Below are 26,690 nucleotides of genomic sequence, written 5' to 3' on the forward strand. Positions count from 1 at the left end.
GTGTTACTTTGTCTCGCTGCTCCTCCCCACCAGCTGGGGGCAGTAGTGTTACTGAAGCTCCGCTGTGGCGGTCAGAAAGAAGAGGGTTGGACGTGGACCAATGAGAGTAGAGCACGAGGAGGAAGGCTGCAGGTGTTTATGTGCAACAAACCCAGACATATCATACAGACAGGACACTGAAACAGCTGCCACTGTCGGTTCGACTGGGACTGGTGAGTTAAAGTGAAGTGCATGTTCTGGTTTGATTGGGCTGTCATTGTGTGTTTATTACACATTTCCGAAAGACACGGCAGAAAACATTTTTCTTCTCATTATGAACGTTTGTCTGTACTGAACGTGTCATTAAAACACCAGATTTGTGAAGTGTTTGGGAGTCGCCCAGTCAGTTGGTCCCGCTCCAGGTGCTGTCAGGGACCGTGTTTAATGTGAGCACAGTCCCAGTGATGCACTTGTGTGTCGTCCTGTGTTTCAGCCACCATGACACTGGCATTCAGCTGCCTGACACTGGCTCTCTTCCTGCTGCTGCATAGCTGTCACATACCCAGTGTCTGTGGCCACAAGGTGGGCTACTACTTTGATATGTCTTTAAAATGTGTCTGACAATCTTCCAATTCCAATGCAAAGGCTTGGAGTCACAGGCCGCCCTGCAATACCATCCATGAGAAGATAGCCATATGTGATAGCCACATTGATGAAAGTGTGAGGAAAGCTGCTTTTATAACTTTACTGTCCCTTCTTTGGGCTGTAACATGCACACTGTTGTAACACGGTGAAAGATTTCAGTCACTGAGAAGGAAGCCTTACACACTGATACAAGATTATTGCTGGGGGAATAAAACAGTCACCTAAAAAACACACATTCAAGCACACATGGTCGATATGGATTTGCTAAAATGAAATTCCTTTTAAGGAAAGTCTCTCAGTTAAAACAGTGACTTTCCTGTGTCTGTGCAGTCTGCCCTAACTGTGGTGGAGAATACAGAAAAACGTGGTGATGAAGAGGAGCAGGTGAAGGTAGAAGATGATGATGGAGATTTCACAGTGGTTCAACCTGCTGAGCAGTGGCAAACACTTAAACCAGGTAATGCTCTGGAGGTTACACTGATGCTGTCTTATAGTCCGAAAGAATATTAATCAGTGTGTGTGTGTTTACAGGCCAGGCAGTGCCAACAGGTTCCCATGTGAGGATGAATCTGCAGACAGGTCAGAGGGAGGTCAGGCTGGGAGAAGAGCAGCTGAAATACTGGACACAGGAACACAGGTATAGGTCCAGTGTATCTACAGGAATAATTAGTCCTTCACAATATTGTGAAAGCATGCTGTACAAGGTGTGGAAGACAGACCAATTCTGAATATAATTAGAAAGTTTGCCCTTCACAGGGAGAGAGAAGAGACCCTGTCCACCTTCAATCCTGAGGAACTGAAACAAACTATGAAAAAGATAAGGGAGGATCTGAATCCAGTGAGCAAAGACGATCAGGTTACAACACAAGGCTAATGTTAGAGTTTATAAGTTTGATATATATACTCAGCACATCTCCATAAAACAGTTTAGCTTTAGCCTGCTGTACCTGATAAACTGCCAACTGCGTGTATGCATGTCTTGTCCATGCTGTGGTTGTAGGACTCTGTGGCCTCTAAGTATCGTCCCCTAGAGGAGTTAAAGAGAGACATGGCTCAGCTGGACTTGCTGGTGGAGACGGATGTTCAGGTACATCTGTGCATAATTCTAGTTGTTGATAACCCAGAAAAGATCAAAAATGAAATATTAATGATCACATATAAATAAACATAACAACCCAAATGACTATTGGATTACAGTTATTAGAAAGTTGCTACTGATGCTTATGATGCTGGGACTTTGGGAGAGCTGAAAATGGCTTTTGCTGTGGCGCAGGAAGGTATTCCAGAAAAGAAGTTTAGTGAAAACTCAGAGTAATTAACCCTGAGATGAGGGAAAGTCAGAGTTTTCTGTTCCATAAACAGAGACCATTTAGACTCAGAGCCAGTTACTGTTGTAACATACTCAGTGAAACTGACCTGCTCTGGAAGGGTTTCTTCCAGAAGCTCTTAAGTTTCTATGTCCTTCCTCCTGCCAAGTCTGCAGAAGCTGTCAGACAGGCTGTTTAATTTCCACATTCATACAGTTCATATTGAGCACCGATCAAAGCACTGTCTTCTTCAGATATTTGCATCAGGAGAAGCCGTTTAAAATCCAATTACACAGTAGCCATTTTTATGATCAGTCAACTTAAGGACAATGATCTGTCGTTGCATGTACAGTACAGTGTTGAATTATCCTCAGTTAAGAATATAATTTATAGACTGCACAGTCTTTTATTACACTGGCACTGTATGGATAGGCCTATTAGAACAACTGTAAAATTTTGTTACATCACTTTTTCATCTGTAGCCTACTGTTAAAGAAACCAAGTGTGTGTGTTAAATAAAAAGGATTATGAATAAGGTATCTGTGTTTTTCAAACAAACACATTAATTTGCCAATTCCCTCTCTTTTGCTGCTGTAGTTGTTGCTTTCCTTTTGAAAAATATGTTCATGTTGTGCATAAGAACACATACAGTTTCTGACTCCACTTATGGGAAGAATGTAAAGTTAACAGTTTGTTAAACCTGCTTTCTGGAATACACACCAGGACCTATCATCACAATAAATACGTACTGCATTTAGTTGTTTATTAGGCTGAATGACGCGTGTTGTGGTGTTGTCTAGATAATAAGGCGTCTGCTGGACCAGTTCAATAGCAGCAACTCGACTACAGATCAGAAACTGAACATCTTGCAGGAGCTGGAGTATCTAGTGCACCAGGTAACAAAACATGCAGCCATTCATACACATCTGTTTTTGGAGATTTTTAAAGCTTATAACTGTGTGTGTATGTGTGTGGGGGGGGTTTGTGGGTATGTTAGGTGGATAATGGTCAGACACTGTGCTTGATGGGGGGTCTCCAGTTCGTTCTAGAGGGTCTGAACAGCTCTGACATCAGATTACAGGAAAGCTCTGCCTTTGTCCTCGGATCTGCTCTGTCCAGGTATTGAAGGCAATGTGCTGATCATCATTTGCTGCTGTCTGAATGAAGAACTAAACATCATACCAACACATTTAGGAGACAAAAATAATGAATCGTAATGGAAGCAACAGAAGCCAAGGTATTCACCATAGGAGTCAAACATAAAAATCACAAATCTTACAAATTCCATAATGCAACATAGTGCCATTTTTCCTTCTTGCATGTTAAATGCCCTCATTATTCTAACTCGGTGCTCCCAGTTTATACCACAGGACTTCATGTTTTAAGCCTCATCCTAAACCAACTGATTTCATTGTAATTTAGAGTAGTATTCAGAGTAGCCTGAACTGCTGCTCCTTTTACTTTTCTTGCCAGTAGGTGGCACAGTTTAGATGTTTGCACTGCAGTAGTGTTGCACAGTATACCAATACTAGAAAGTTATCACAATACACTGCCATAAAAAATGGTGGCAACTATACCATTTTTATAAGTGTATTTGAACAACAGTTTTAATAAGAGCCTTAGGTCCTATCTTATGTTGTTCTGTATCAGAGGGCAGCACTGTGTGTGCATGTGTTTGCAGCACTTTCACTCCAGGCAAGAGTAGGTGTGTCTTGCTGCTTTTTATCGTAAGCTGCAGGCAGCTTTCACACTACAAAAGAAAAAATAAACTGCAAACTACTAAAGTCAACCTACCAATGTGACTAACATAATTCACTCCGGTTGTTTTATGGCCTTTTTTTAATGTTCTCCACCAAACTTACAAAATATTGCTAAAATATCTTTTCTTTGTGTTGTGTTTCTTAAGTTTCATATTCTATTATCTGTAATTCCATGACTTTTCCTGATGGTTTAGTTTCCACAGGTTCATGGCATTGTTTCAGTATTGTGATATTTAGTCAGGGCTTGGTATCAATGTCATAATTTTGGTATTGTGAGAACACTACAGTGCAGTAGGGCAGTATTAGCTGGTTCTGGGTTTAGATGCTGCCATTTATTTCATAGTGTCCCCTTACATCAGAACTTGAACCGTGTTTTTTATGTGCTGTGTTTGTGGCTTGCAGTAACCCAGCAGTTCAGGTGAAAGCCATGGAGAGCGGTGCTATGCAAACACTGTTAACAAAACTGGCTACAGGACAACCATTTCAAGTCAAGAAGAAGGTACTTACACCTACTCGCACAAATTTTAAATGTCCACCAGGTGTATATGAAAACATATAGTGCAACTGTTATGTTTTCTGTGGGACTGTCCTCTCAGGTCTTGTTTGCAGTGGCCTCCCTCTTACGCCACTTCCCCTATGCACAGCAACACTTCCTGACACATGGTGGATTGCAGGTCCTGTCTGAGCTGTTCAGGGCTGACAGGGGTGGAGTTCTGCGAACACGCATCGTCACCATTTTATATGACATGATTAGCGAGAAGGTACAACAAACAAACTGTAAAATCTTATCCAGTCCTATTAGTAAAGTCTGATTTTCACCTCATTGCATAGACTGTGGGATTCTGATGGTCATTAACATGAGTAATTTTATTCCACCAGGAGCTTATCTCTCAGTCAGGTTTGGACCAGGTCCTGGATGCCTCCCATAAGGAGCGTGTGCGTCAGTACTCTAAAGTGTCCCTGCAGGGTGAGCTGCTGGAGAAGGGCTGGTGCAGTCTGGTCCCACAGCTACTGGAGTCCACTGAGCATGACTACAGAGAGAAGGTGGGCTTAACTTGATATAATGTAGAGAAAAAACCACATATATGTTGATAAATAATACAAATTTGAAGCACCTTTATTACCCAGACCGGCTGAAAATACATGCAACAAACATGTCTTCAGTATTTGTGTGATTTCTTTCAGGCTCTGCGGGCTTTGTTGGCCATGGTGCCGATGTGTTTGGATCAATACCGCTCTGACAGCTCTCTGCTGGTCTCTCTGCTCTATCTCAGAGACCAGTACCAGGAGATGGTCAAGTCAGAAATGATTCTAGGAGAGGAAAATGACTACTTTGCAGAAATTGTAGAACTTATAGATGCACTACAAGTCAAAATAAAATGACTGGAGGGCAGCACAGAGTGACATTTTACCTAGCAACACACTGCGTGGAGGAGTATACAGACTGTGGATGCTAAACAACACATGTATGAACAGCCACAGAAAGAAAAGCTACTCCAGACAAGGGAGACACAGGTTGGGCTGAACCTGCAGATGATTGACAAACCAAGCTTTTCAGTGGTGCCCCTAAAACATTTTTGGAGAGGGCATTGAAGATGCTATTGTCATATATGCTTTTCACAGTAGACATCCTGACTGCAGGCATATTTACATTAAGGGTGGATATGTTTTACACAAGATGTGTCAATGAGGAAACATTCAGGAGCCATTGAACTGCCTCACATCAATACATTGCAACCCTCATTAATGATAATTAAGTCCGTTGTAAATGATCTTATTACTTTGTGTTAATAATTTGAAAATAAATTCAATTTTCAAAATCATGGTGTTTGCATTTTGGATAAAAAATCCTGTGGGTCTGGGGATCTCATGTAGGACAGGCTTTAAATGAGCTATTCATTTTTAACATGTTGACCTACAGTAAGGTCATCTGAGAAACGCCTTTTGTGTAGCTAGTGTGTAAAAGTAAGTTTTACTTCGGGACTGTTTTGGGCATTATTTTGATTGTATATGCCTTTATTCTGAAAAGTCAAACCGGTAGTAGAAGTGGAAAACGGAAATAAGCGTGGTTTAACGAGACATGGCCGTCTATGAAAGGATGCTAACATGTAAACAGGACAAGCAGCCGTTCTTTTTATTGAGTTTAGGAACAACAACATCGACTAGGAGTGAACTACTAATGTGCAACATTTAGTGTTTTATAACAGGCTTCTGCTGGTGAGTGGAGACATTTGCTCCTGGTAGCATTGTAACGCGTAGTAACTTACAGTTCTCTGGCCAAAGTGCTTGTGTCTTTGTGTTCTTTCTAAGTTCTACCCTAGGGTCTAGGGTCATGTAGCAGTCAGTGGAAATGACCCATGCTGATAGTTCAGATGTGTCTTGACTGTGTCGCTAATAATAGTTAATTATTTAAATTTTTTTAATTTAATATTTTTAATCAGGCTGTAAAAACAGGAAGTGTTTTACGCTAACTGTGACATGCACAACCTCATATAGCTGTTCCAATATATTGTAGTTGGATTAAAAGGAATTAACATTGAAATTGTCTAACTTTACCATGGCAGACACATTTTATAGCTACATAATCTCATCTCTGCGTAAACAGATCAGCCTTCAGTAACCAAAGGGGAATGGTTATCTTACTGTTTTGCGGTTTGATCCTACTTTCAACCATGACTATCATTAAGCTGCCTCCATAAGGCTGTTTGAATATTTATTTAGTAGTCACATTTTTATCTCTTCAGTAAAGTCGTTTTTCTGGAGATCTTCACTTTAGGCTCGTTTTAGTCATCATTATATACCTGACATGTTGATGAATAGTGATGGAGTTGTCTCAGAGGGACCGGCTGTCAGAGCTGGTGGAGGAGCTGACCACATCAGGACAGCCACAGCTCAACCAGGACAAGATGAAGGAAATCAAGAAGATCTGCAAGTATGTGACCTGCCCAGTTTTTTTTTTTTTTTGTCCAACCCAATACTAGTTGCCAAGTAAAATGTGAGTTTATGGGTACTTATGAGTTGTGCACTCATGGGAAATGTGCATTTTTAGCACAGAATATTCCTGTCTGTGACCATTTGTTTGCAAAAGGACCATGGGTTGGGGAAGAATATGAAACCACCTTAGGTCACTAGATTTCACAGAATTGTAAGAATACGGATCTGATCAATATTTAAACGTTCATGCAAGTGTTATCTGGACTCATGTGAGGGAAAATATTGCAGTTATTGATTTAAATCGTGATGAACACTATGATAGACATCCCATACTAAGATGCGTCCCATCTTCTGTATTATACAGTAATAATAAATCACCATAACTAATTTTTGCAACAAGCGTGATGCTGTTGTTGAAATCTTCAATTTGCTTAATAAATCGGTCAGTATAAAACCAGTTATGGGGCTGATCACTGCTCACTGTCTGCTCCTCACAGAGTCTCTAATGACTGTATAGACCATGTCTATCATTCAGTGATGTCCCAGCTCAGTCAGGAACACGCCGAGGTCCGACTGTCAGCCTTCCAGATAGCCAGTGAGCTCTTCTCCAGGTCTCATCATTTCAGGATGCTCCTGGTTGACAACTTCCAGGTAAGTGACTAGAAATTTGTCCTCTGAAGGAATTTATCCACACTAGACAATCATAGTCATTGTATTGTTTTCATGCCAGTACAACTGTCAGCTCATCATACTCTGCATGGGGTCTTATTCTGGTTTATTCTTGTTTTGTTTCTACAGTCATTTAATTGCAGATTGTAAATAGGTTGTGGAGCCTTGAGAGACTAAAATTATTCTGGCACTACAGAAATGGTGTTGTCCTTCTCTCAACTCACCTAGTACTTTTCCTTCCCTCTCTCTTGCAGGGGTTCTTGGAATTGACGGTAGAGACTGACTCAGAACAGCCCCTCCCTCCTCCTAAAGAAGTAGCCCGGAAACTGAGGTCACTGGCCATACAGACTGTCCAGTCATGGCAGGCCTCTTATGGGACAGCTTATAAGAAACTGGCCCTGGGTTACCACTTTCTCAAACAGGTTAAGAAGGTAAGAGATAGGGCCTGAGACTATAACTTGCTTTCACTCACCACGTTATGTACAGTTAATCCACTAAACACTAAACCTCAGATGCTAGTATTGTTTTTCGTTAATGGTTCCTTGACAAACTGCACAGTAGCTTCATGCTGGCTATGACTACAGTAATACAATTTAAAAATGGTTTCTCTTGGCCTTGGTGAGAAGGGGTGCTACTGACCTGGCTAGTGTTTTGACATTGATCTAAAGGTTTCACGATGGATGTTTGCATCTGAGCCTTTTCTCTTTCACTAGCTTAACAGTTTTTCTCAAAAGTGTTCAAATTGTAGACAGCTACCACATGCAGCAGGCATGGAGTGAAATGATCATTTGTTTGGGATTGTATTTGTGTCTTCCTGCTGAATATCTGGCTCGTTAATTGCTACATGCACTGCTATGCTCACCAGGCTATACCAAGTGCACACCCTGTAGGAATGATGGCAACTGTGGAGTTGTCTAAACAGTTATCTGCTGGCTCGTAATTAAGAGTGACTACTTTACATCTGGTAATTTAATCCATTGTTACTACAAAAATATTGCTTAAAGCAGCCCAAAAAAGTGCAAGTACAGAGGTCTGACAATAACAGGACATAAATGTATACTTTTCAACTGCATCAGTTGTCTTGATCAGACATCTAGGTATGTTTACATATGATTAGTCCTCTTGCAGTTGAAGGTAATGCTGGGTGTTTATACTGACAGTGTTTCCTTTGTTTATTGATATGTCCCATGTTGTAATGTACATGTGAGTGATCTGAAGTGTCATTGTTGTCAGGTGGACTTCCTGGATGCTGAGGCCAGGACAGTAGCAGAGAGAAGGCGGGAGCAGGAGAGACGGAGGAAAATGGAAAGGATCTACAAAGAGCGAGTGGAGGCAGCCACCAAAGACATGGAGGGTAAACACCACATCATTCACCAACACTACTAGTGATGATAATAATTTACTTTTTAATAATAATTTAAAGGGAATATATAAATTTTGCCTCTGATTAGCATTGAAACCACTTCTTAAAATCCCAAGTGTTCCTGTGTAGAAATAAGATTGAAGTGGTTTTGTGTTTATGATTTTAAAGTTATATAATGTTAATTTAATTGTATTCTAGAAATGTTTCAGGCTAATGTCATATTAGTTCAAATTAATATTAATAGATGTAGAGCAAAATAACTTGCATAGACCTTACACTAAAAATCAGAAGGAGAACTGGCCATGAAGTGGCTGAAGACATATTGAACAGTTACAGCATTTGTTAAAGTATTATTTCTTTGTCAGAGTTGTACCAAGAAATAGAGGCAACGCTGAAAGAGATGGAATCCTGTATGAGGCTGCTGCTTCCTGACTATGGCTTCACAGATTTCCCTCCAGTCAATAGCAGCCCTTCAGACTTCCAACCAGCCAATGAATGTCCGTCAGATGATGACCAGCCCTGCTGTAGCAAAGATGTGAAGGATGATAGCAAACAAGGAAAGAAACAAGACAGAGAGGAGAGCAGGAATGAAAAGAAAAGCAGTGAGAGGAAAAAGAAAGAACAAGATAGAATAGAGACAAAGAAGAACAGAAAAATAAGTGAAGTGAAAAAAGGGAAGGGAAAAAAAGAGACAAGGTCTGAAGATGAGGAGAGGGAGGCTGAGAAGACAAAGCATTGGAATGAGGAGAAGGTGAAAGATGGGCAAGAAGAGGAGGGAAGTAATGAAGAGGAGGAGGAAGCGGAACCTTGTGATGAAGACTTGTTTATTCGGAATTCTGGGCTCGTCTCTCATTCCTACAGTCTGGACCTGGACCTCATTCCTGGTGGGTACAACTTCTGTGTAGTTCATTGAAATACCAGTTTATTCAATTCAATTCAATTCAGTTTTATTTGTATAGCGCAAAATCACAATACAAATCATCTCAAGGCACTTTACAAAAACAAAAAACCCAACAAATCCCTTATGAGCAAGCACTTGGCGACAGTGGAGAGGAAAAACTCCCTTTAATGGAAGAAAAAACCTCCAGCAGAACCAAACTCAGTTTGGGCGGCCATCTGCCTCGACCGGTTGGGGTGAGTGGATAGAGGAGAGAGAGAAAAGAACAGCAACAATAAACAACAAATAGACACTGCAGGTTGGTGGGGCCAGTAACTGCACATCAGCAATATACAGCTCCAGGACCAGGGACACCTGCAGAAGGTACAGAGAGTGAGAACAGAGAGAGAGAGCACAAAGTTAGTGACATTCAGTGGTGGAATATACATGTGAGCGGGGAGGAGTGGAAGAGAGGGGAAGGGAGTGGAGGGGAGGGTTAGGGGAGCACGGTGCACCGATGGTCCTTGGGCAGTCTAGGCCTATAGCAGCATAACTAAGGGATTGTTCAGGGTTACCTGAAGCCAGCCCTAACTATGCGCTTTGTTAAAGAGGAAGGTTTTAAGTCTAGCATTAAAAGTGCAGAGAGTGTCTGCCTCCTGAACCCAGACTGGGAGCTGGTTCCACAGGAGAGGAGCTTGATAGCTAAAGGCTCTGCCTCCCATTCTGCTTTTGGAAACTCTGGGAATCACAGGTAGACCTGCACTCTGAGAGTGAAGTGGTCTATTGGGATAATATGGTACTATGAGGTCTTTAAGGTATGAAGGAGCTTGATCATGAAGGGATTTGTATGTGAGAAGAAGAATTTTAAATTCTATTCTGTATTTTACAGGGAGCCAATGAAGAGAAGCTAATATAGGAGAAATATGATCTCTCCTGCTAGTTCCTGTCAGGACTCTGGCTGCAGCATTCTGGATTAACTGGAGGCTTTTTATGGAGATACTGGGACATCCAGATAGTAATGAGTTACAGTAATCTAGCCTTGAGGTAACAAATGCATGGACTAGTTTTTCTGCATCATTTTGAGACAGGATGTTCCTAATTTTGGCAATGTTGCACAGGTGAAAGAAGGCAGTTCTAGAGATTTGTTTTATGTGTGAGTTAAAGGATATGTCCTGGTCAAAAATAACTCCAAGGTTTTTCACAGTAGTGCTGGAGGCCAGGGCTGTGCCATCTAAAGTAGCTATAATTTTAGAAAAGTTATTTCTGAGGTTTTTAGGCCCAAATGCAATAACTTCTGTTTTCTCTGAATTTAAAAGTAAAAACTTACTGGTCATCCAGGCCTTTATGTCAGTTAGACACGCTTGAAGTCTGGTTAACTGGTTTGTGTTAACAGGTTTAATAGATAGATACAGCTGAGTGTCATCTGCATAGCAGTGGTAATTAATAGAGTGCTTCCTAATGACATATCCTAAAGGAAGGATGTACAGGGTGAACAGAATCGGTCCTAGCACAGAGCCTTGTGGAACTCCATAACTAACTTTTGTGTGTGTGGAAGGTTCATCATGGACATGATTGAACTGGAATCTGTCCAATAAATAGGATTGGAACCATTTTAATGCTGTTCCTCTGATACCAGTCACTTGCTCCAGTCTCTGTAATAAGATGTTGTGGTCAATGGTGTCGAATGCAGCACTAAGGTCTAGGAGGACAAGTATAGAAACAAGTCCATTATCTGAGGCTAAGCTCTTTGGTGACTTTTAACAGTGCTGTTTCTGTACTATGATGTGCTCTAAACCTGATTGGAAATCTTCAAATAGTTCATTCCTGTGTAAGTGGTCTGATAGCTGCTTAGCAAGAGCTTTTTCAAGGATTTTAGAAATAAATGGTAGGTTGGATATTGGTCTATAATTAGCCAAGACTCCTGGATCAAGGCTAGGCTTTTTGAGTAAGGGTTGGATTACTGCAGTCTTAAAAACCTGTGGTATGTAACCTGATACTAGATATACATTTACTAAATCTAATAAAGATGAGTTCATTAATGGCAGGGTGTCTTTAAGCAGTCTAGTCAGAATGGGGTCTAAGAGACACGTTGATGATTTAGATGAAGCAACTACTGATGTGAATTCAGAGAGATCTATGGGAGAGAAGCAGTCTAAACATAACTGAGGTCTTACAGATGAGTCAAGATCTACTGTAGTAGAAGATTCATTTATGGCAGATATAGGAAGCATCTGATGAATTTTATCTCTAATAGTTGTGATTTTATTTGTAAAGGAACTCATAAAGTCATCACTGCTGAGAGCAAAGGGAACACTGGGCTCAACAGAGCTGTGACTTTTTGTCAGCCTGGCTACAGTGCTGAAAAGAAACCTGGGATTGTTCTTAATTTCCTCTATTAGTGATGAATAGTATGCAGTTTTGGCTTTACGGAGAGCTTTTTTATATGTTAGTAGACTGTTTTTCCAGGCTAGATAAAATTCCTCTAAATTTGTGGAACGCCACTTCCTTTCCAGCCTTCGTGATGCCTGCTTTAAGGTACGAATATGTAAATTATACCATGGGGCTAATCTCCTCTGATTCACTAACTTCTTTTTCAGAGGGGCCACAGTATCAAGCTGCATCCCGGGCCCCACTCTGGATTGTCAAACTTTAGGTTGGCTAATAAATTCGGCCAAATTTCTGGAGAGTCAATCAAGTGTACCCACATATAACAATGTTACTGATGCTGTAATACCACAAATCCTACCTTTTGTGAAGCTTGTCATTTTCAGTTTTTGATGTCAGTGCTTGAGATGAGATCTGTATCTTTCAACATAACACAATAGTTAAGTCAAATTGTCTAACCCAATATTATTGTATAGCCCAAAAGAGTTCCTACCTGTTATTGTGAAAAAGCCATTAATAAAGTGTTAGCTGGGTGTGTAAATATTATAGCATATTTGATTTGCTAGCAATACTTTCTCCATATCAGTAAAAGGATCTTTTGATTTTATTCCCTTTCTTTTTCTTTTCTTTCAGGTCTTCATGTGGAGGAGACAGAGGATAATGAGGCAGTGGTTTCCACGGTGATAGACCTCTATAGACTGATAACAACCAAACATCTGCCAGCTGTGCAGGGCTGGGTTCAAGTTAGTATGGACAAACAATACAGAGTCTCATTGAAAAGACTGACATGAACATACCACTCCATGTTCTATTAATGTACTGTTTTATATGGTGCAAATAAATGCTGGGATGCTAAACCATCTGCAGTGTGCAAACTCTGTTTTTCAATGCATCTTATTTCTCATTGGCTGTTGTGGAAAGCCATAGATGTGCCAAAATTATGTGTGTATATGTTTGTTTAGGTTTTCACAAAGGCGGGTGCTGAGCAGCAGCTTTTGAGGAGAGCGCTGGATTTGAAGAGATCCTTAGAAGCTGCTCTGCAGAAACACAAAGAGCTTCACATTGCCTATAAGACCAGAGTCCGCAGAGTGGTGAGTTACATACAGTGTTACATTCTAACTCTTAGCTGATCTGCTCCAAGGTACATCAAGTCACCCTCTTGGGCATATACCTCCACAGCATATGACACAGGGGGGATAAGATTCCTGCTCGCATTTGTTTGGAGATTCTAATTGTTATATTAGTTCTGTATTAGACATCCAGCAGTCCATCCTGGAGGAAAATCACTCATGGCTGATAGTCAAATCAACACCTAGTAGCACTAACACAGATTAACTTTAAGTCTATACAACTGTTACCCGTGAATAAGTTGGCGTTGTAGTATGCAATGTGGCCATTAGATGGCAGCATTAAACTGCAAATCAGAGGTGGAACAATAAACTACAACACTAGGTACAGATGTTACACATGCACATACTCTAATACAACAGACTTTGGGGTTCCTATTTACTTAACCTCTTCAGTCCATCACAATTACAATTTAATTTGATTTCCATTTGGGGAAAAAATACTTAGCTCTGTTTTTTATTGCAAGTTTTTCAAGTCAGCATATCGTGACAGCGCTGTCATTTAGTGATTTAAAACAATGCAGACTGCTAATGTCTGCCCCATACGTGTATCCAGTCTACTGGATACATACTGGCCTTCAAATCCAAATCTTGAATGACCCACATTTTTTATAAAAACATATGTATAAACAACATCCCAACAAATAAAAAGAAGAATCAACTATAGCAAAAGGAGCTGGTGCAAATGACCATCAAAAAAGAAGTTTCAATAGGAGTTCTACAGTAGTCCCAGTAGGGTATAGTTTTCATCTCGACTGTTTGTGGCCACTGAAAGAACTGCAGCTTCACAAGCTTTCCAACACTCAGCCATGATGTTTGCTGCTTGAGGGGAATCAGTCCTGCAGCCTTTAAACTGTAAAAATCAAAGTGCACGTAAGACTATTACTGAGCTGCCATAAGACATATGTTGAAATATACCCCAATTCAAATTTCAGCAATATTAGGTCTGAGATGATCAAATATAAATAAGTAACAAATAATGATCTTTGTTTGCTTTCTTCTTATAACATAAGTAAAATGCATTATGCTAGAAGGTTAAATGACCAAATCCCTTTGCAGGTTTATTGCATACTCTTTATTATATACTATGCACCTCAGACTCATTGAAACACTGCAGCACTGATGTTCTATGATAGTTTGCATGGTTCTGAAAAGTGTCCTCTTCCTGTTTTCCACTCTAAATGTCTCTGTTCATTCATGCATTCACTTGGGCTCTGAGAGGGAAGGATCATAATAGAAAGAGAGTGAGAGAGGATGGAAATATTATAATAGTAAAGACATTTTGGAGAGGTGAGATAGCAAGGCACAGCCATAATGCATAATGCATCAGAGACAGTGAGAAGAAATTGGGGAGCAAGGTGGAGGATGTACGCATTCATTCACTTCACTACCACTAATGTGCCCCATGGCTTGACAGCTGATATGTCTATCTGGGTGCCTCTGTATCTCGCACAGCATCATCATTCGACTGTTGTTTGAGGTGGCACAAATTTGAAGCGTCTATAACCAGATGTGATGTTTCGAACTCTGTGTCATAAAGATGTTCAGTCAAAAGTACGTTTAAGTGGTGGTGTTAAATGTCTTGTTGTGTTTTAGAGATGGCATGTCTGCTGCAAACGTTACATAAAAAAAAAAGCAAAGAAAATAATCCCAGAGAAATCACTGGAAGGCTGCAGTTTCAGGACCAATGAAAGCAAAGTGCTTTATGTGTTTGAAAGAAAAAAATACATAAAAGTTGGAGCATGTGAATCCATCTTTAGTTGAACAGAGTGGCAGAGTGACAGTGACAGAGCACTGGGCTTCTTGCTCAGCTTGGTTATCACTGTCAGGGACCAGTCTGCTGCACCAGCGGGCCCAGCACTGCGATAACCACACAACTTACAGCCCCTTTATCATAATTAGCTTTTCCTTTTTAGCCTTAAAAGGCCTTCCATTACTGGGTCCTTCTCTATCGGGCCGTTGACACACCACACGATTGGTTTCTCTCTCAGCGGGCCTCACAATATAGTCTCCCATAACAGGGGAGCTGGGGAGAGAAGAGAGGAGTGTTATGGAGGCAGATAGATAGGCTTGTTTACTGAATTAGTAAGACCGAAGGAGGGTGGAGTGAAGAAGCATCTACAGTACATAAAGTTTCAAGTATCTCCTGGACTCAGATACATCACGGTGGTTTGACAAGCTCCAGTCTCATAGATGGTAGAAGTAGCTAAATAGATCTGCTAACTTGCACTAAGACCTTCACTTTCTTGCTTTGCTATACATAGTGAACATGTCAGAGGCCTGGAGTAGAAGGACACAATCTGACCAGTCCATCTAAGCCATAGCTCTAAGTGATGGTTGTGCCTTAATAGGAACTGTGAAAACAGATGTCATTTGTAAGAGAAATTCATTTTCTTTCCAAAAAAACTCTGGTCATTGTAGATCCTTGAAGTCATGGAGACTGACACATTGCTCAGCAACTACTGACACTGCTGGTTGTGTGTTGCTAAAGTTGTAGGGTAAATAAGGCCACACTGTTTTCATAGAAGACTTAGCAAAACATGCTGCTCTTTGCTTTTCCTTCAGCCTGTCTGATAATGATGCCTGTGGACATAGTCTAGAGTGAGGCTGAGACATATAACCAAAGTCTTCAAGCTTGTGGCTAATTTACAATTACAAATTATTTTGCCCTGCATAATGCAGAATACTAAAACAGATCAGAACCACCCTGTGACCAAGTCACTGTTATGCCTATTCAAAAAGTACAAGTTGTCTTATAAAAACATGGTCTGTTTCAACTAGCTGTAGTGTGGGCAGCCACTCTAATCACCACTTTCTTACGGCCAACGTTGTTTGGAATATAATTTCAGCAGTTTAATATAGAGTTTGAATGGAGGAGTAATGGACGTTATTGTGATGATGTGAGGGTAGGTTATTTGGAGAGTTTATGTCTTTGAATGTGGAAATAGTATTTCTCCAACAAATATCTTTTTTGTAAGCTTTCAGCCATATTTCATTATCTTCCTCTGCAGAGGAAATTTGGTCAGTCTTGTGATTTTTATGTTGTGTCTTGCACAGGTCTTGCAGATATTGAGCTCCTTAATGTTATGTTGTTTTTTTTTTTTTGGCAGCTTTTGCAGTACCTTTTTGTACTTTTTGAAGTAGTGAATATGTTTGAAGGGAGTTTTCAGTGAGAGCTATGACAGTAGAATCCTATGTGCATTCATTGAGTGCTGCTAACTGAAAACATGGGCTGTGTTTAGGAAAGGACAAGACATGCAGACTTATTTGAACATATCTGTTTTCAAGAGTGTAGTCAGTCACTCTAGGTTCCATTCATACAGGCCCAGGCCTTGTTTACTGCTGATAACCCATCTTATCACAGCACAATGGATGTGGCCGCCTATTTCTCACTGGAGATAAACAAAGAAAGACTATCCTTCTATTTCTCTCCTCTAACATTCCCTCCTTTTCATTTGTACATTCATTTTCTGAATGCCTCTGTCTTTCTCTCTCTCTGTTTCACACTATATGTTTTTGTCTTGCTCTTTCCACCTGTATTTCTCTCTTATATTCTCATTATACATCATGTTCATAGGGAGCCTTAGTGTTGTGTTTATTGCTCTTTGGCAAATTGGTCGTTCAGTTATTCTTTCATTAATCAAGTAAAGAAAGGAAGTGTGGATATAGAGGTAGTGGATAAAACAATTAAAATTGTGGGGAGTAAAGAATTGTTGACAATAGGGGTGGAGTAAAAGGTGCTTACGAACACTAAATATACTTCACAAGAATGTATTTGTAAGTTATTGCCTGCAAAGAATAATCTTTCTATTGAGTATTTGTGTCTCATGCTAATTACAGAGCAAGAGTGAATATGGGGATAAAAGGGACACTGGATACTCACATGAAAACATCATCTCAGTGGTGAAGTAGTGTGGAGGAAGCATCATGATGCGGGGCTACTTTACTGCCTCTGGGTCTCGAGTAGAAAATGAATCCTTAAGTTTATGTTGTAGTCTTGCGTCCAATGAGTGACAGACCTTGCCCTAAAAATGGATCAATCCACACTAAAAACCCTTTTTTAAATGGAGGTTTACTGCTAGAATATCTTTAACTGTTTAACAGGTTTAATTAAATGTTGTGTGAAAATGATGCAGATGATAGCCCGAGGCTTGACTGAACTTTCTAATTTTTTCTAATATGTCTTTGTGTTGCCTTGTATTTCAAGTTTAATTTGTAGACCAGTGGTTTAGAACCAATATATTTTAAAAAATGAACCACTCCAGTTTTATCATGACACTAACATAAGTGGATGAGCTCAAAATACTGACATGCTGTCTGAGTCACATCTAATAAATACTACATCAGTGTGGACAGAGCCTGGTTCCATCAGGGATTTCTGAAAGGAGAAATTGGATCCAAATTGGATCCGATGGATCCACTGGGTCTGTGTGTGTAGGGTAGAATTTGCTGGTTATCTTTTAGATCTCTGGACCAGTTTGATATCACTGACCACAAAGGCTAACAGGCCCATGAGCTCCATGAAACCCTGAGGGTTTTTGAAGGCTTTCTGCACCTTTTTAGGACTTTCTAGGTATGTGACAGATCTTTCAGGAATCCCTGGTAAAATTAAAAATAGCACTTTTTAATTTGACTATGGCATTATGCAAGAATGTATGATAATGACAGTTTTGATCACAGATTGAGACAAGCTTGGAGGGGGTAGTGAACTAGACAGCAGAGAATAAGCTCGTTGACAGGGAAAGGTTTAGGAAGCTCCAGGCTGGCTAATAGACCTGCCAGGCTAGGTTAGTGAAATAAAGATGTCACCTTATACATCATATAAGCTGACTGCTCCCCAGAGACAAAGGGTGCGTCTATGCGTGTGTGTTTGGGAGGACTGGGAGTGGAGACGTATAATGGGGTAAAGCAGTGGAGGAGAGGATGGAGAAAGGGGGGAGTGGACAGCTTTTTTCTCATTAGTCTGGGATCCCATGGGACCTTTTCTAGGTAGTAATGAATTGGAGTGCAAGGTGATAATAGAGATGTAAGATGCTGTGTCAATCTATGGAAGATTTTTAATGATCAAAATTAAACCAAATCTGAAATAAAATACATTATTTGTATTTTATCTACTGTGTCAGAATTAAGTGGAAAAGTAAAAATAACAGATTGTGTGGAGGAAGTATATGATATTACACCTCCCACTCCACCCCTGTTTTTTTGTATTGTTTGTGGATTTGGTTTTAAATCAACAATTGTCAATGACTAGCAGGTGGGCACGTTCAGTTTTACCTTTACCTCAACCACTGTTGTGTTAAAAACTAATGACAGTACTGGGATTTATGTGTTGGCAGGTTTATGTTGCCCTCTACTGGACAACTATTCACTCTATATATTTCAATGTGGCATGAAAAATTCATGTCACAATGAAAAGCAAAGCATCCAATTATTAAAAAGAAAAGCCAAAATTATTATCAATATAAAAAGCATTATATATAATGCTATATATAATTCTATATAATAACACACACACACACACACACACACACACCAATGCCAAAGTATTGCATTTGACTTTTTATTGTATAACTGGATTTGATTTATTTTGTATGTTAGTTTTCAGTGGGTGCTTTAAATGAAATTAGTTGATGGTGAAGGCTCATAGACCTATATGCTCATATATTATTTGCTCATAACCTATATGCTCATCAAATATTGCTCATAGACCTTATATTTAATTTAAAAAAATGTAGTGCATAGAAGATCATGCTGTAGCCATATAGTGTCCATCGTCAGTTACACCTTAACTTCTTATATCTGTGCAAGTGTAATTAATGTGTAATATTCTCAGGGAGATGACTGTGTGTTTATAAATACATTAGGGTATAATATGTTCATTAAGCTAATTGTTTCTGACTTGCTCTCTCTTAAGGGAAATGTCTTGTGATAATGGTGGCATTAGAGGCACTCAGTATTCCCAAAAGACATTTTCCATTTCAGCTCTAAATGTAGAATGAAATAATCGAGTTGCCGTGTGTGTGTATGAGTGTGTTGGCAGGTTTAGAGCTTTATTAACTTGTCAGGGCAGACAATGGAGAGATCTCAAAAGGCTTGCTCACCTCCTTATTCTCTCCTCTCCTCCTTCCTCACTTCCCTCTGTGCTTTCACTTCTTCCTCCCTTCACTCCTGTTCTCTTCAAGCGAGTGTGTGATGGTTAACCTGCCCCTCCCCTCTCTTGCCATACACCTGACTTATGGCTGTGCAGTAATAATTTGCCAGACCTTGGCAGGCTGAGTGTACATTAGCATATAAATAGCAGATGCACTGAGTGCCCATCACAGTCGACTACATTTAATTTTTGGTTTATAAGATTGAATGGGTTTTTAAACGCAGCGCCATCAAACTTGCCAAGAGACAAATGAAGTCAGGGGAGCAGTTGTCCGAGGCAGCGCACTCACATCATTTTTATAAAGGATAGGAGTGTTATTTAAGGGAGAGGAGAGGAGAAGAGAGGTTTAGATGCTATAGAAGCTGAATAAGCAAGACACCTGTGGAAACGGCAACATACTTTAGTTTCTAAACCTGTTCAGACATTGATTTTTTTTTTTTTTTAACCTAGTTGTCAGTTTCTCCACTCCACCTCCTGAAACACATAATATGATCAGAAGTATGTACATTACACCATATTACTGTACTGATTACTGAACATAATATTTTAAATGAATGGCTATTAATGTGCAGCTTTATTAGCTTCCACTCCTATTTACCTATAAAAGAACACTAGTGATGTCAACAGAACTTGGGCCTTTGTTGGCAGTGCAGCTCATTCCAAACATGTTGGTTCTTCTACATTACACTGGGAGAGTCGTTTCTTTATGGCACTGACTTTGTGTGCTGGGCAATGGGCCTCAACATTCTCATATTCCTATCCAAAAACCCTCTTAGCTTCTTCTCCAGGTTTTGATCGAACAAGGGTTCCACGTCAGATTCACTGAACTTTCTTAACGGCACAAAGTTGTCATAAATCTCTGGTTTCAGCCAGTTGGATACCATCTGTTAATGAGCAGGTTTTGTTTCAGTTTGTGGACATGTTAAATTCACAAAAATGTTACCAATCAGCAAAACGAAGAATTGAACACAGCTGAGATTTAAGACCTGCTGTTGACAATCAGTGGGCAAAAAGCAGCACATTTAGCAGTGTCAGTTTTAGTCGTATTCAAAGACCCTAAAACAAATGATTCAAGTAGCACTAGAAAAAAGAATAATATACAGTAGCCTTCAGTATGTTATGTTATATTAGATCAGTAAGTAAGCAAGATAAAGACTGACAGGAATTCAAAGACATCTTTTAGTTGATTGTTTCTCTCAATTTAACAAACATTTGCATAACAATTTCTTTGTTGATAGTGTAATGAACACAGTACATACCCTCTGTTTGTAACTTCTTTGCTGCTGCTCTGACACTTTAATTCCCCCTTCTGGGATCAATAATGTTTATCTTATCTCAGTTGCAAGCAAATTTCTATTTGGACTTAAGAATTATTGAGCTTTCATGGCCATCCCCACTCACCGGTGTTGCTGATCATGTACTGGTGTATGCGTATACAGTAATATTCACACTGTTTTTTGTTTATGGAAACATATTCTGTCCTCTCATTCCCACTGCAGGACCCTGTTCACTCAACACTGTATTCTGTCTGTACAAAACAGAACTTCTGGATATAAGAAAACAAAGGTCGGGCAACATGTCATACAAACTGGTCACTGTGAAGCATACTGTTGTCTTTACCATGGATGATGACGTGTCACTTAGATTTAAAAACAATACTCACATGATTAGTTATTTGGTCAAGCAATAGAAAATTCAATCAATCAGCAGATTTGAGGAAATATGCAAAGAATCAAGCTGCTTCTAGCCTGTTAAATGTCAGGATTTCCTGTTGTTTATATGGTGATAAATGCAGTATTTGGGTTTCAGACCGTGAGTTGTACAAAACATACTAATTAAATATATCACCCAGGGAAACCACTGGTTCTGGTTTGATGGAAATAGTTGTCGATGCACTACTCACTGTACATGTATTATTGCCCAAGAAGTGTATTCCCTGACTTCAGCAAACAGATCTCTTCTTTATTTGGTTGTTAAGAACTACTTATTTTTCTTTCTTCTCTATTTTCCCTTTAGGAAGCCCCTGTAGTTTATCTTTGAGTAAGCATTGCCATTACAGTAACGCATAGCCCTGCTTTACCTAAACAACTTTTTTATTTATACTGCTCTTTTCAGGAACTGTTTTTATTCCTATCTGGGCCCGTTTTTAATGTTAAAGTTACCAATATTTGTTTTGTCTTTTTCCTATTACTTTGACACATGGCCCTGCTTTACCTTAACCATCACTTCTAATTTGTCTGGTAAATCTTGAGTTTCAGTTAAAGAAGCAGTTTTTATCTTCTCTGGGGAGCTCTGCATTACTGTGTGATTTTCTCACACTGTGTGACCCAGAGAATAAACCAAAGCTCTGTTAAAATGCAAAGCAGCCCCCTCGTGCACCCAAGTGGGGTATAGAGGCCATATTTTAGCCATGCTCCCCGTCAGCAAAATGTTTTTGGAAGAAAGCTAATTCTACTGTGAGACGTACAGCTCTGCCAGCTTGGCCGACAGCACACGATGCTATCAGGATTAAATTAAGGTGAATTAGAGACAAAGAGGCAGAAAGAGGGGGGAAAAGGGATGATGTTAGGGCAGGACTTTCCTACAGCTGGGTGATCACTTCTTCGTCTTACACCATTGATCAGAGCAAAATAACCCAGCTAGGATTAAAGCAGACAAGCACAAAACCTATAGAAACTATATCTGTATGTATGTGTCTGTGTATACGTGTGCTGTGTGTGAATCTGTTGCGCTGAGAGGATAAATAGGTGTAGCAGCAGAGTGGAGTAATGGAGAAAGTTTGGTATGGTATTTAAAATGTTAGTCTTCTGTTTAACAGCATTTTGTCAGCTTTTCTCTCAGAAATAAGTGAGATCCAGCCTCAGTATTTCACAGCTTCCATTCACTGTTTGCAACTTCTTTTCCTCATAGTAATAACAGCTCTGTTTCATCTGAGTCAAGGGTATTTTGCCCCACTGCCTTTTGCGGTTTTACATTTTCACACATTTCAAAGAAGAACATACAAACAGTTTTGCTTTTGGATGCTGTTAAACTTGTTTGCTTCAAATGTGGCTACAATTGACGATTTGTTTCCTTGTCTGCTAATCTACTCATTATTTTCTGAATTCATGGGTTATTATGTTATTCCATCAAATGTCAGAAAGTAGTCATAAGGTGACGTTATTGTGCTTCTTTTGTTGGATCAGCAACACAAATCCATAAGATAGTCAATTTCCAGTGACACAGTTGTCACATTGTATTTGGTCAACATTGGCCATATACGCTAAAGCATGACCAGAAAGTGACCTGTTATTAGTGTCATGCACTAATAACCAAATACTTTTGTATCAGGCTTTATAATAATTTGTAAAGGCTTTGTCATCTGGGAAGTCATGTATCTTTCTCTTAAGGGTTTACATTATTTTGACACTAGGCAGACAAAGGAAGAACATAGCCAGCAATGAGCTGTATTTGCTCAAAGGTATTTAAAGGAATCCACTTCACACATGGATTTATAGGTGAATATTAAATCTTTATTTGTAAATTTGATGAATGAGGCTTAATGTCTCTCTCTCTTAGACCATGCACCATGTCTTTGTGGCTGCATTAATGAGTACTAATTGGGTTTAATTGTTTAGTTGCTGGTTAACTGAATAGAGAGTATTGTAATATGAAGTGTTTTAATTGGTCTCTGTGTGCTGGATCAAGAGGTGTGTACAGAGTTGTGCCTCAGTCTACTGACTCTATCCCATGGTTCAGTTATCTGTGTGTGTGTGTGTGTGTGTGTGTGTGTGCGTGCGTGCGTGCGTTCATGCGTGTGCGCGAGCAAGTGTGCGTGTGCGTGTGTGTGTGGGTATGTTTTAATAATCATCTACGGGCTCATCATTTGTAAACTAATTCTAACATTTTAATGGGCTTTATCAGCAGGAACACAGCAGCCCTCTATCGCTCACACACACAGAGAGTTATTACACACTAATGAAAAAGAGGCATTTGGGAATAGGAGGTTAGTTTAACATTAGGTTTTACTGCTCCCCATAACGCTAATCACTGTGATTATTATGCTGCTAGGCTGGAGTGTGTGTGTGTGTGTGTGTGTGTGTGTGTGTGTGTGTGTGTGTGTGTGTGTGTGTGTGTGTGTGTGTGTGTGTGTGTGTGTCTTCAGCTGTTAAAGACATAGCAGCTACCACCAATATGCACACACACACATGCATTTGTGTTCTGGAAATGACCCCTGTGTGTATAGGAGTCTTGTGTTCTGCATTGTAGCCCAGCCAATGGCTAACAACCTCACCAGGAAATTAAAAACCATAAATTCTGCTTAGCGCTGATAGCAGCTCATCACATACACACACACACACAATCATTGTATCCCCCAAGCCAAAGAGATCACACAACCCTGAAACAAGGAGAGTAAAGGAATGAGTGAGAAACTATATGTAACTACTTGCCATCTCAGCATGTGCAGATTGGCTGATGTTTTACACTTGACTGATAGTTGTTTGGTTGAGTTCATTATATTGGTATGTATAGCTATAGTTTTGAAACATTGGCATGTTTAAGGTAAGGTAGCAGCATCGAGGTTCTGAGTTCCAACCCTGTTTCACCCAGCACCTTTCTGTGTGAAGTTTGCATGTTCTCCCCATGTCTGTGTGTGTTTTCTCTGGGTACTCCTGCTTCCATGGAGGTAAACGTGTCTCCTAGGCAGCCAAAATGTGGATTTACAAATAAATTCAATATTAGAAATGGAGAAACATCTGTCTGTCTCATAAAGGCCCCAAATATGTACTTGATCTACATAAAAATTTAAATGTAGGCCAAAGGTCTTAGAGATACTTCTCAGCTCCTCTATGATACAAGCATAACAAAAAGGAAAGCTTTAAGCTTCACAAAGCTGTATGACATTACACTGGTATTGCATTTGTTGTTTGATATGCCAAAGGTAATGCATCATTCTGACCAACATCTCCCTGTGAAATATGATCAAATGTTAGTCCACTATGCTCTGTGTGTGGATGTTTGCACTGGACTGTCTGTGTGGCTGTTGTGATTGGTGTCTGCATGATTCCTCACTTTATATTCATTATACTTTCCATCTGTGTAACAGACTTTTCCTGTCTCCATCTCTCTGTCTCTCTCACACATAGAGAAATCTAATAACTAGCTCACTGTACTCTTCTCTCTTATCTGTACTGTAGGTACACATGTACATAAAACACAATATATTTGTGAATATTAATATTTGTGTATAAAAGTGTTGTACATTTTTCACATTTAAGATGGAAATAATGGAATAGAATTTTCTGAATGTCCTATTAAGAAAAGCTGAACCTTATGTCCTCTTTCTCAGATGAAGGCTTCTTCAAACAGTGAGGATGATGACGATAATGATGAGGATGATGATTTTGAAGAGGTTCCAGAGAAAGAGGGATATGAACCACACATTCCTGAGCATCTCCGAGCTGAGTATGGTGAGTTCCACTGCACCTCACTGGCACCTGACCTACGGACACGTGCATAAACAGTGAGGTTAAGCTACAAAAGAAGACCTGCCACTGCCCTAATCTTTCAAAATTCACACACACACACACACACACACACACTTTAAAGAGCCAGCCTTCAGCAGCTGGTAAGTGGACATAAAGCACTTCTTTAATGGGTTTATTTATACAGCCAGGCTTAAAGCATAGCAACTGCCCCAGAAATCCTTTCATTAGACTGCTCCACAGTCAGACTTACAGTACTGTGTAGAGGTTTTAGGCATTTTAGATGTTTCAGATTCTTACCACATGACACCATGAGCTGACTGATTGATCCCAGGTTCATTGTGCAGCCAGGTGGTTAAACTCTTCCTAAACTTTAGGGGGACAGAAGAAGATGATGTACACACATCATTATTATTATTATTACAAGCTTAAGCAGCTGCCTGTTTACACATTCATTAGACACCAATTTAGCACTCCTTTGGAGTTTGGTCTGATGAGTCCAATATTCACTCGCCTTTTTCCTCTGCTTTGGTCAAATAATGTCATTTCTGCTCATAAACAGTGAGCTGAAAGATTTAAAAAGAGATGAGAGGAACAGCAGAATTGATGTAATTCTCTATTGATTTGTTACTACAAATGAATCATTTCACATATCACACAGTCATTTCAGACATTTTTAATGTAAAAATAAGGACTAGTGCAGCTTTAAAAACTTGAAGCATAAACCAAGCACAGAACAACTGCATTTTTTGTACAGTGAAAGCAATGTGTTAATAGTAATTTGCAGAATATTTTTTCCAAGGAAAAGGACAGTTCCATTAATGCCTAGACAGAAATCAGTCAGTGAACAAGCATCGTCTGACATACTGGGTTTTGTGTTACAGGTATGTATTTTTGTCTGATTTGGAATGCAGCAGAAATAGCTTTTTAGATTTCTGCAAGAACTTCCCCTGTGTATGTTTGATGGATATTTTCTTGTCAACACATCCATTTATGGTACCTTTACACAAAGACATTACTGGCTACATATGAATAGCTGTATTGTTCTGTGTTGTTCCTTCCTGCACCATGGCTGCATTGGACATTTATGGATTATATCTAGCCTTGAGGCAGCCTAGTAGGTTAGAGGTCAAATGTTCAGGTCATTTACCAACTGCCTGCTCGCTTTATTGCTATGTCAGCTACATAACGTCATGTTTTTCTACATATTAGATGGAATTTGAATGCTGTTACTATTATTATCAGTAGACATATGAAAGCTTCAGGCAACAGTAAACACTAAAACACAAAACAGTGCTGCTTTGTCAGCCATATTCGAGCCTCTGACTATCACTCAGATAGATTCATAAATGACCTTCTCTGGGTTTATGCGCCTGTTTAATAACATCATAACAAAACATGTTGTTGACAGTGCTGTTATTGCTAGGTGAGCCATGTCGCTGTGGCTCTGAAATGCCCTCTGACCCCTGGTTGTACTTTTCACCAGCCTCCTGAGTCATTATATTCACGCAAAACCTCTTTGCTACCTGTGAGCCCTGTTCTCCCCCCGCCCCCCTCCATTACTAATCAATTAGACACTAAAGTAATTAGATTGTATCTGACGGGGCCAAAACAGGGTGTGTGTGTGTGTGTGTGTGTGTGTGTGTGTGTGTGTGTGTGTGTGTGTGTGTGTGTGTGTGTGTGTGTGTGTGTGTGTGTGTGTGTGTGTGTCAGGGTGATTAGTGAGCTAGGTAATGATCTACAGGGCCCATACTAAATTAACAATGCAACCTCTTTAATGAGGCCCTATTAGCCCAGCACCTAGGTTTTACCTCCCACACGCACAAATGAGACACCAGCCTGTCATCTTGTAAAAATGTGAAAAAATATGTCAAGTTCTTTATGCATGAACTAGTTTTATTGTGATCCATGGAGAAAATGAAATAAGCATTTAACAGTTATGCAACATGCTTTGTTTCCTTTGCTTCACTTCTAATTCTTGCTCTGGGGCTCCCATCAGGCCCACATTTATGACAGCAAAACTTTACA

General features: G+C 39.8%; 2 protein-coding genes across 4 annotated transcripts in view; both read left to right on the forward strand.

Moving 5' to 3' along the window:
- The first annotated feature begins 66 nt into the window (after window positions 1-66).
- On the forward strand, window positions 67-5,514 carry sil1 (SIL1 nucleotide exchange factor). Of its 2 annotated transcripts, none has more exons than XM_026330903.1 (12): window positions 67-212; window positions 473-561; window positions 955-1,081; window positions 1,156-1,261; window positions 1,381-1,480; window positions 1,625-1,711; window positions 2,732-2,827; window positions 2,929-3,050; window positions 4,094-4,190; window positions 4,288-4,452; window positions 4,571-4,735; window positions 4,877-5,514. In XM_026330903.1, exons 1-12 carry the CDS (start codon window positions 101-103, stop codon window positions 5,072-5,074), a joined length of 1,464 nt encoding a protein of 487 aa, XP_026186688.1. In that variant the 5' UTR covers window positions 67-100; the 3' UTR covers window positions 5,075-5,514. The 2 variants fall into 2 exon arrangements, with proteins under 2 accessions (XP_026186688.1, XP_026186689.1); XM_026330904.1 differs by having other exon boundaries at window positions 1,381-1,462.
- Window positions 5,515-5,772: 258 nt separating this feature from the next.
- uvssa (UV-stimulated scaffold protein A) overlaps window positions 5,773-26,690 on the forward strand; it is a 40,196-nt gene continuing 19,278 nt past the window's right edge. For both annotated transcript variants that reach the window (XM_026330867.1, XM_026330868.1), the window contains exons 1-9: window positions 5,773-5,908; window positions 6,512-6,623; window positions 7,123-7,276; window positions 7,549-7,725; window positions 8,528-8,648; window positions 9,023-9,541; window positions 12,553-12,662; window positions 12,882-13,010; window positions 24,527-24,647. In XM_026330867.1, coding sequence (XP_026186652.1) covers window positions 6,514-6,623; window positions 7,123-7,276; window positions 7,549-7,725; window positions 8,528-8,648; window positions 9,023-9,541; window positions 12,553-12,662; window positions 12,882-13,010; window positions 24,527-24,647 — 1,441 coding nt within the window. In that variant the 5' untranslated portion in view covers window positions 5,773-5,908; window positions 6,512-6,513. The remainder of the gene's footprint in view (window positions 5,909-6,511; window positions 6,624-7,122; window positions 7,277-7,548; window positions 7,726-8,527; window positions 8,649-9,022; window positions 9,542-12,552; window positions 12,663-12,881; window positions 13,011-24,526; window positions 24,648-26,690) is intronic.

Source organism: Mastacembelus armatus, chromosome 10 (genome assembly GCF_900324485.2).
Source record: "Mastacembelus armatus chromosome 10, fMasArm1.2, whole genome shotgun sequence".
Taxonomy (NCBI): Eukaryota; Metazoa; Chordata; class Actinopteri; order Synbranchiformes; family Mastacembelidae; genus Mastacembelus; species Mastacembelus armatus.

Excerpts from the sequence above, each read along its gene's own strand:
- sil1 (XM_026330903.1), top strand. The coding sequence starts at position 101 with ATGAGAGTAGAGCACGAGGAGGAAGGCTGCAGGTGTTTATGTGCAACA. Across the intron at positions 1,481-1,624 it reads CAGTGAGCAAAGACGATCAG|GACTCTGTGGCCTCTAAGTA; the intron begins GTTACAACACAA and ends CTGTGGTTGTAG. Across the intron at positions 4,453-4,570 it reads ATGACATGATTAGCGAGAAG|GAGCTTATCTCTCAGTCAGG; the intron begins GTACAACAAACA and ends TTATTCCACCAG.